At 41.6% G+C, this 10,161-nt stretch overlaps 1 protein-coding gene across 1 annotated transcript; it reads left to right on the plus strand.

Moving 5' to 3' along the window:
- Nucleotides 1–2,288: 2,288 nt before the first annotated feature.
- mfsd13a (major facilitator superfamily domain containing 13A) lies at nucleotides 2,289–9,131 on the plus strand. Its single transcript, XM_031842519.1, has 9 exons — nucleotides 2,289–2,466; nucleotides 4,347–4,618; nucleotides 4,759–4,838; nucleotides 5,636–6,085; nucleotides 6,185–6,293; nucleotides 6,433–6,529; nucleotides 6,942–7,113; nucleotides 7,673–7,866; nucleotides 8,096–9,131. Exons 2-9 carry the CDS (start codon nucleotides 4,451–4,453, stop codon nucleotides 8,344–8,346), a joined length of 1,521 nt encoding a protein of 506 aa, XP_031698379.1. The 5' UTR covers nucleotides 2,289–2,466; nucleotides 4,347–4,450; the 3' UTR covers nucleotides 8,347–9,131.
- Nucleotides 9,132–10,161: the final 1,030 nt, after the last annotated feature.

The raw sequence follows: 10,161 nt of genomic DNA on the forward strand, positions 1-10,161 counted from the left end.
ATAAGAACATGCCATGATTTATCTGGACTCAAAGATAACAAAGATGGAGCACTTTAGAGACATTTCTTGTTCAGACTGCTCAACATTTATAATGAAATAAATCTTCTCATTGGGAAACTGACTTTGTCTTTCAACTTCTTCTCCATTATATACAAAATCTATATATATGTATTTATTTGGTATTTCCACTTTTACTCAAGTAAAGGATCAGCATCTTCTGACGATAGATTATTAATGGTTTACATCTAATACTAATAATAAGCATTAGACCATTCTTTTATGTAGAGTGAATTATTAGAAAGTAACTAAACTAATCTAATTCAACCAACATGGCATCTCTATCGCATTTATGTCCAAATAAGAGCAAGGATGCATTGCCAACTAGTTTTGATGGTTAAGTTGAATGAACTTTTACAACAAACCAGTGACTCTAAAACAGACTAATCTCCCTCCTTCTTACATTCACCTTCTACCAAGAGTAAGACACGAACACACCTTTAAAACAGAGAATACACATTTCAGGTGTGATTTTCTATCAAACCTTTGACTTTAAGAACAATGCAGTCAGAAGCTTCAGGACTGTTGTGATGCATAATGTGTAATGTGTCCCGGACATAAGCTAACAGTCATCACTTTATTTCACACACACGAATATGCTAAGTAATAAGTAAGTATAATAACACGCTTATATCGTATGTAAAGCAGCCCGCACGCGCTAACGAGCGCGCAAACGTGCACCCATGTGCACCTGTCCGACCTGGACTGCAGCACCGAGAGGGGAAAACAGCGCTGCACATTATTCAACCACCTTCACCTGAGTGTAGATGCGCGCACAGAGAGCGTGCGGGAAGGAAAAGTGGAGGAAACACATTGAAATAAAGAGACCAGTAGAAAAGCAATAGAAGAATAAAACACTGACTCGCCTGTTTTTTTGTTTCCTGGAGTCCACAAATATCCTCTGAGTCGTCCTCTCCGCACCGAGCTGCTCTGCTGCTGCTGCAGTTACCCAATGCTGCTCAAACACAACCAGTCCTCCCCCCACCCCCTCTCTCTCTCTCTCTCTCTCTCTCTCTCTCTCTCTCACACACACACACAGACACATGTATAGCCCGTATTAATGATTATAAATTACAGATCTATATTACTTTTTTACAGGACAAGTTATATGTTTTCATTATTGTCTGTGACTCACTGTTATTGCTGCCTTTCTTTCTTTTTTACCTGGAAGCTCTAATGTAATGAGGCTTTAATAAAGGTTAAATAGTTTTTATAAATAGCACTTAATGAGTAATGAGGGGGTGAAAAAAAACTATTAAGGTGTAATAATGATATCTCAGTGTTGAGTGTAGACAGCTATGAAAAACGTATAGAAATATAACTGCGACATTTTTACTGACACATAAATCGTTGTGAATAACACAACAATTATATTTTTTATTTATTTTTAGATTGCCTGAAAACACTTTCTTATCATTTGGGTTTTATAATGTGTCGTAAATATAGTCTGTGTTGTAGCGGTGATCTGCGCCCTGTGACTGCCCCCTGCTGGAGAAGAGATAAAAAGACACACAAACATGGTCTGGGGCTTTTTCCTGTTTTCTCTACAATGTTTATCGATGTTTAAGTCTTATCAGAAACACTTCAAATAAAAAATATATCAATGCAGATAGTGTTGTGATATCTGAAATACACAAGTGAACAACACTTGAAGTATAGTATAGGATCAAAAGATAATTAACTACATCATATGTATTTTATATTTCCATATCAATACAGCCAAACACTGAGAAATATTACTTAATCATATTATATATTAGTCTGGTGTTGTTAACATGTAGTGCTAAACGTTCTGCTATAAATAAAATCCCATGCTGTCACTCTTGCCTTGACATTTTTATGGTTTTCATTTATACTTCTATTCTTATTCTAGTTTTATGACCTACATTTAAGTATTTATATTTGTATCCTCTGTATGACTGCCCTTGTGCAGCAGAGGATCAATAAAGGCTCATCTATTTAATCTTATTTTAAAGTAGCAGAAAATAGAAATACTCAAGCGTCTTAAAGTACAAGTACCTCAAATTGTACTTAAGTGCAGTAGCCTACTTAATGCATGTAAATGTACTTAGTTACTTGCCCCCACTGACAGAGTAATACACTTCCCTGCAGGTCATGCAGCTCTTCCTGGTTGACCTATATCTACAAGTACACTGGACAGACTGGATTAACTGGTTCTGGTAGCACTGGGTGTCGCTGTATCTCTTGAAACCCCCCTTTAACAAACACAGTACAGGTCATCACGGCTGTGAGTAATCGTGACGTTGGTCTGTCCGTGTCCAGACCCACGTCATGCCGGTCTCCTTCCAGCAATAGAGACACAGCTGCTGCTGACGAGCTAACAAGTAACAGCTTCACTATCGAGACTACAAACGTTTTTATCCGGTCTGGTTATCTGCTCTTCTGACGGTACGTGATATTTATCTCTCTCTGTCATGAATACACTCATATATATATATATATACATTACATTACATATAACGCGTTTATCTCCAGTTTAACCGTTATCGTTAACCAGCTAACGTTAGCTACTACTAGCATTTAAATTGGGCTAGCTTGTGCTAATAGCGGTATTTGGCTTAGCCCAATATTAGATCAATAATAGATATATAGCTTTATTGTCAGGTAGTTATCGATCTGTTATCAGACACTGCAGACTACACAACGCGTGAGGTGTTGTAGCTTGAATGGACCAGAGAGTGACGGTAACATTAGTACAAGTTTATTGATTAGCTAACTAACTAGCTGCTGGAAACGTTCACCACACTAGATAGTGGATCTCTGTCTGTCTGTCTGCCTGCCTCTCTCTCTCTCTCGTCTTTCTGTCTCTCTCTCTGTGTCTCTCTCTCTCATATTTCTCTCTCTCTCCCCCTCCCCCCCCTCTCTCTCTTAATAAGCAGTAAAGCAAACTTTCCTTCCCTTCTCTGCTTTAAAACTCTTAAATCAGACATCCAGATTAATACTTTCAATATGACGAGCAAAATCATTGCAACGAAAGAAGACAGAGACTGGAGCCGGATCAGTCTTCAAATGCTTTGTTCTTTCTTTCTGTGAAAGGAGTGTTGTGCTCCCAATGTTTTCTATGCCACAGTATCCCAATGACAGGGTTTTAGAAACTGGATGAGAAAGATGATATTGTGTAATTGTTTGGCGGGGAAAAGAACTCTTACACACACACACACACAGTATAGTAGCAAGCTTTTTTGGGGGGACTCTGAATGCTTACATGCATGTTAGCAGTTTAAGACCATGCTAACTAACACTGGTAAGGTTTGCATGTTGTGCCTTTCAGATTCAGTGAAAGTTTTTAGCAGGATTGTTGCATCCAGCTTCTCTACTATTGACCACATTAATAATGGGATGATTGATGCCCCCTTTTGTCATGTTCTGCTGGTCCAATCATGAGATCGGGTGTCTCCAGTCATCATATCTGTAGGCTATCCGAGTGAATACAACAGAAACCTCTCCACAGGTGTAAACAGCTCCTGAATCGGCTGTGGTTGAGAGGACCTGAATTGGATATCTGTAGATCCACATTCTGCTCTTTTGCCTGTTCCCAAATCGACCACTTCTGATTTTTTTCAGAAAGATATGTGTTAGAGATGTGATATGGAGCAGCCAGCTGAGAGTCTTCCCGCTTCACTGCTTGGACCAACAAGGTTGGAAAGCTTCTTTTTTTCACTCCACAGGAGGTTGATTTGAAGTTTGCTATCTGAGATCCTGATATGAATGAGGTACTTTGCAGCTTTGCGTAGACGCTCCATTGTGGTTGACTCCCACAGAAAGTATCACATCGCCTTGAGACACTGTTATTGTGAGCTATTATGTGGCTCACAAGTCTGAGCTTGTGGGAGTCAGGTGTGAATAGATTGCAGTGAAATCACTTTGCCTGAAAAGAATGACCGACTGAGGATCGTGTGACTTTCCCTTTTCGTTGTGTCAATGTGAAGAAGACCAGCTTTTTGCAAAGCAAAGTTTCAGGGGAGTGGTCAAAGTATAGTTTTGCACACAGACCACAGCTGTGCGTGGGCCAGAGCAGACAGGAACAGCGGCCTGCAGCCTAACTAACTTTAATGACTACTTACCATGCCATTGCTATGAAAATAGCTCCCTGTTGCACGGCTCAAACATCTGCAGAGACGGAGACATGTTAATAACACATATGTGGCTGTAACTGCCAATAACGCTCAGAAATATTTCACCCTATCCAGATGTAGAACACTCACATACGATTATGTATGTTTTTTGCTTCAGGGTGAACTGAAAACTTGCTCTGTGTGTCTTTGCAGGCTATGATGAGGTGGTGACCCGGGGTCGGCCAGGCCGTGAGATGACTGCAGCTCGGCACGGAGGAAAGACAGGGCAGCACGACTGAGAGAGGAGAAGAAGAAGAATGGGCAGGAGCGCCTGGGGCTGCTGGCAAAGCGTCGTCTCCACTGCAGTGCTCTACGGCTCTTTGGCCCTCTTCATCTCCATCCTCCACAATGTGTTCCTCCTCTACTATGTGGAGACGTTCGTGTCCATCTACAAGATTGATAAGATCTCCTTCTGGGTTGGAGAGGTGAGTGACGAGAGACCTGCGTCAGTTAAAATGTGGGTTCTTGTTATTCTTAGAAGCTTGATATCATGTTCTAGCTTATCAATAAACAATCATCCTTAGATTGTTGATTTTTATTTGGCATTATTGTCCTCTTACCACAGACGGTGTTCCTCATATGGAACAGTGTGAATGATCCTCTCTTTGGCTGGCTGAGCGATCGCTCCTTCCTCAGCTCTCCTCAGTAAGTGTCTCACCGTCTTCCTCCTTTTTTCTCAGACAAATCACTGCATAATATTTCATATAAAACATTGCATGAAATCAACTGCCTACTGTTTCCTAAATTAGACCTGTTGAACTCGGATGTGACTCCAACAGACACGACGCTAACGTGAATATGAAGCCATAATTAGCAGCTAATTGTTAGTGTTTTAGTGCCGTCCCAAAGCAAAGAAAAATGTTTTTGTTGTCAAGCTGAAGATAATTTGGTGTTATTACAGTGAGCGGATACAATAACCTGCTTTAGCCTATCTCCAGTTATGATAAGTTAGTTGTGAGGATGTTTTTTTTTAGTTGCACATCCTCTTTTTTTAGTTTTGTTCTCTTTTTATTGTAAACACACAGCAAAGAGTCAACAAAGAGTTCAGCACATAATTGGTCTACACAGTCAGCATGAATAGTAGTGATTCAGACATCCTCAACATTCATATTTCCACTGCTTTGGTTCCCACACACACGACAAAACACACAGAAATGTTTCAGCGTGAGCTCTTTCATCGGCTGCCGTAACGCTCACAAGGCTCGGCAAACACCTCGTCGGAGCCAGAATCGTCAAACGGAAAGCTGCTATCTGTGTTTGCATTTCATTCTGATTAAGCCTTCTGTGACTGTGCTGTCGTCAGTCACTGTTGACATAAGTCAGCGGTGACAAAACGAAGTTTATCACATTAAAGTTTGTAATATCGGCAACACCTAACCTGATCGGACAGCGAGGGACTTTAAATATTCACCCTTGTATTTGACTTGTGTTTTTCCACTAAGGTCAGGCTCTCAGATCACGACTCCAGAGGTGGTGCTGAAGCGCCTGAAGGCCCTCTCCACAAATGGCCCTCTCTTCGCTCTTTCCTTCCTGGCCTTCTGGGTGGCGTGGGCCCAACCGTGGCTGCAGTTCCTGCTGTGCCTGTGTCTGTACGACGGTTTCCTCTCGATGGTGGACCTCCACCACAGCGCCCTGCTGGCGGACCTCGCCGTGTCCGCCAACGACCGCACGCGCCTCAACTTCCACTGCTCCGTGTTCAGCGCGTTGGGCTCGCTCTCCGTATTCCTGTCCTACTCCTTCTGGGACAAGGAGGATTTATACTCCTTCCGTCTCTTCTGTGTGACCCTGGCAGCCTTTTCCATCTTGGGCTTTTTCTTAGTGTCGCGGTTGCTTCGGCGTCGTTTCCAAAAGGAAGTCTGGTCGAGACAGGATGAGGCTCTGGCACTCAAAGAGTAAGGATTTATCTGAAGATCTGGAGTTTCTCAGGTCAGTGTGGTTGTCTTTCCTCTCCATCTCACTCCTCTCTCTGGTCTTCTTTTGCTGGATCACAGGCTGAGTGTTGGCCATGCTCCAGAAAGCCCCGTCACCATTGGACAGTACCTCAAGCAGCTCTCCAAACACAGGAACTTCCTGTGGTTTGTGTCCATGAACCTGGTTCAGGTACGATATCAATCACATTGGATGTGCTGTGAATGCTGGTAGAGATAAAGTGGGAAGACACTATCACTCTTACGATAAGTGTTTTATTACTCCATCTGCTCTGTTACAAACTCCATTGTTGTGTCTGCTCCCCCTGCAGGTGTTTCACTGCCATTTCAACAGCAACTTCTTCCCTCTTTTTCTGGAACATCTCCTGTCTGACAGTATTACTGCCTCCACAGGTTCAATCCTACTCGGTAAGAGACAGGAAGTGGCATTAAAGTCTTCTTAAATCATGTTTGATAGTGCCAGATACTGCAGTGATTATCACCATTTTTAGATATTTTATACTGGGTCGGAATGGGGAAACACAGATTGAAGGTTTACCATTGCTGCCAGTAATTTGAGTTGCCAATAATTAGACGAATATGTGGATTGATCCAATCTCCCTCCCACATTTACAGACCAGGAAGACCTCAGTAAACCAGCGATGTGTTATTCTAAGATACATCTCCTGAATTGTTAGGAATAGATCATTAATTGTAAATTAATTGTGGCTGAAACATGTTTCTATTTCTATATGATTTGCTATCTGTCTTTTTGTTTACAATTGCTCTGCATTCCACTGGTTTATTTTTTAAATTCCGTTCTGCTTCTGCTCCCACGCAGGCATCTCATACATTGCCCCCCACCTGAACAACTTGTATTTCCTGACACTGTGCCAGCGTTACGGGGTTTACCAGGTTATCCGCTGGCTTTTTATGCTCAAACTGGGACTTAGTGTGGCTATGCTGCTGGCGGGGGCTGACCACATATATCTGCTGTGCATCTTCATCGCTAGGTATGGCCACGCACACACATCAGGGGTCCGATGTGTGACAGCTTGTACTTTTCTTTGCTTGTTTTTGTGAGTTGTTTTTCAAAGCTGAACACACAGCAACACATAGCGTTGTAGAAGAGGACTCTTTTCTGTCGCAGCCTGTTTCCAAGGTTAACTCCAAATATTGAGTTTACTTTTCTTTGTAATGGGAACTTTTGTCCCCGAGGACATAAAAACGTAGCTCCAGTTTGTGCTTCTTTCCCTCAGGAGTCCTTTATTCATGTAGCCCCAAAGTATTTGCCTCAAAAGCATTTTAAATCTGTACACACACCTGATTTGAATAAGGAAAAAGTGCCCTAAAGATTTTGGATGTAGTAAACTCTTTTTAAGGGAAGATATGAGCAAGAGAAGGGATCATTCTTCCAGAAAGGACAGACAAACAATAGATTGGCACACCTTAATTAAATGGAATACACTTAAGTAGAGCATAATAATCTACCCTTGATGAACATCTTTAAAATATACATTTCCTTGATGTTTTTTTTCCACAAACCCTGACTAGAGACTTGTCTTCCTCTAGTAACCGGGTGTTTACAGAGGGGACGTGCAGGCTGCTGAAGCTGGTTATTTCCGATCTGGTGGACGAGGACTTTGTGGTGAATCGGCGTCATCAGGCCACCTCCGCTCTGCTCTTCGGGATGGTCGCCTTGTTGACCAAACCGGGCCAGACGTTCGCCCCGCTCATCGGCACCTGGCTGCTGTGTGTTTACACAGGTACAGACAGAAACACTAGGAAGTGTGTGTAATGACCTTGTTTCTGCATTCATGTGTCTTTATGATAAGTTTATTATAAGCTAAGCCAAGTGGCTTTTCCAGCTGGTTTAGCTGGAATTTTCCAAATTAAGCTTGAATGCTATCGGCAGAAAAGCAAAGCAAATGTAAGGTTATAATCCTAACATTTGCGTACACTGACTGACTGAACTACTTATTTCTCGTCCCTCAGGTTATGATATTTTTGAGAGGGAACCCGTGAAGGACTCTCTGGTCTCCGTGCCTGACGTGGCCTCTGGCTCAGGGACTCCGCCTCTCCGCCTGGGCTGCTTCTACATGGTGGTGTTTGTGCCTATCACCTGTGCCCTGCTGCAGCTGGCCGCCTGGTCTCGCTTCACCCTACACGGCCGCAAGCTGCAAGGGATCAAGGCCCTGAGGCAAGGGGCCCAGCACGGCCACCTCATCGATGTCAAGGCCATATGAGCTGAACGGAGCTGCCGTGAAGCTGCACACAGACACTTTAAAATGGTCGGATTTACAATCTCTCAGCCTTGTGTGCTAGAATATGAACCACTACACAACGTGTGAGAGATGCACAATATTCTGACACGAAAACACAACATTGAGGGGAAAAACATGAAACCTGCCTTATTTTTATATATTACATTATTGACTGATATTTATATTTGAACAAAAGACCAAAAGATAAAGTCAAACCAATCAATAGTTGGACCAAGGTGAGAACTTTTCATGGTGTGCGCCAAAGATGGGGTGCCCTCTTTTAAACAGTTTGTTAAGCATAATTGTGGCCGAGAGAACTGTCTAAACGCGTGGCTGCTGGGTAATTTATCAGTGACATCAGCCAGATGTAAAAAGATGGAGGAGAAGTTTACCACAGAGCTCCAGTTCTGATTTCTAATGTTATTAGCAAGATGAAGAACATGAAATAAACTTGCATTAATGTGTTCAGAGTGCCATTGAAACTGCATGGATTCCACGTCCAACTTTACCGTTTCTTTACATTTACACACGATGGCCTGCCGGTTTGATGTGAAGAACTGTGTTTTTGATCGATGTTTTTGCACAAAACTGCCATTTGTCCGTTGTACTTCTAACATTCTGATTGTGACATATTTTTGTGTACCGTAATAACGAGAAATGGAATCGGTAAATTATGCTGGTAGCCATATTATCCTATCACTTTTGTAATTTTTCAGATAATACAAAGAATGTTTGGCATTACCATAAATAAACCATCTAAAAGTCAACCAAACTCAACCTGTGTTTGACCATTTAGAGTCGTGTGCGCGTGTGCATGACATTTATAGGCCTGCTATGTTTGTATATATTCCAGTGACTTATAAATTGTAATTTGGGGGAAATTGCACACAGAACCACAGGAGGATTGAACAGCTAGAGGTCCGAGGGGCGAAAGGAACTGCTGTGTGATCATTTTAGTAAAAACACATATTTAGAAACATGCTACATGTAAGCACAAAGCTGAGACAATAAAGGTCTGTGGTTCCCAACCACTTGGGCTTTAGGGACGGGACAAAAGCGATAAGTTCACTCACACAGTGATTTTGCTTCTCTGAATGTTTAATTTGAAGGATTTTAGAGGCTAGGAAAGATTAAAAAAAAAAACATCCCCAAAAATAGGCATAAATGAGAGAATACACATAGTAAAAATAAATACGTTCTTCACTGTGACAAAAGTGTAAGAAAACAATAGACTATATATAAAACTTAATCTTGACCATGCAAGGTTACATATATTATTATATTTATGATTGTATTAACGGCTGAAATTCATTATTTAAAAACTAAATGAAAGACTTAGTTTTAACGGGTAATCTAAAGGAACTTCACATAATGTTAGCCTCTCACGACGATTGGGACCAGACTAGATAAAAAGGATTAGGGCCAACTCTTTGTACTGGGATGCTTCCTGTGTGAAGACGGAAGTAGCAGACGGTAGTCCTCTTGTTTTGTCGTTTTACTCCCTGTGTGCGTTTGGTTTCCCCTTTATTCCGTATTGGCGTTATTCCCATTTTTTAATTTCTTGTAAATCGTTTGTGTGATAATTATTTAAATTTTTCTTTGCTAGGTTAAAGGCTAACAAAAACTCTCCAAGTCATTTGTAACCTATGTGTAACATAAGCGCGATCAGCGCAACGCTACCCATCATGCACCGCGCGCAATATTTAACATGTTTTATAAATCAATCGCTTGGATTTAGAAAGAATAAAATAATTAAATTCATTCTGAGATCGTATTTAATCCAACAAGTCTTCAACA

The sequence above is a fragment of the Anarrhichthys ocellatus genome, unplaced genomic scaffold (assembly GCF_004355925.1).
Source record: "Anarrhichthys ocellatus isolate YVR2014 unplaced genomic scaffold, GSC_Weel_1.0 scaffold4, whole genome shotgun sequence".
NCBI classification, from domain to species: domain Eukaryota; kingdom Metazoa; phylum Chordata; class Actinopteri; order Perciformes; family Anarhichadidae; genus Anarrhichthys; species Anarrhichthys ocellatus.

What these genes read in the sequence shown, in the direction of transcription:
- mfsd13a (XM_031842519.1), top strand. Translation starts at nt 4,451, where the DNA reads ATGGGCAGGAGCGCCTGGGGCTGCTGGCAAAGCGTCGTCTCCACTGCA. An exon ending in GAGGCTCTGGCACTCAAAGA is followed by an intron (nt 6,086 to 6,184) that starts GTAAGGATTTAT and finishes GCTGGATCACAG; the next exon opens with GCTGAGTGTTGGCCATGCTC. An exon ending in GCTGCTGTGTGTTTACACAG is followed by an intron (nt 7,867 to 8,095) that starts GTACAGACAGAA and finishes CTCGTCCCTCAG; the next exon opens with GTTATGATATTTTTGAGAGG.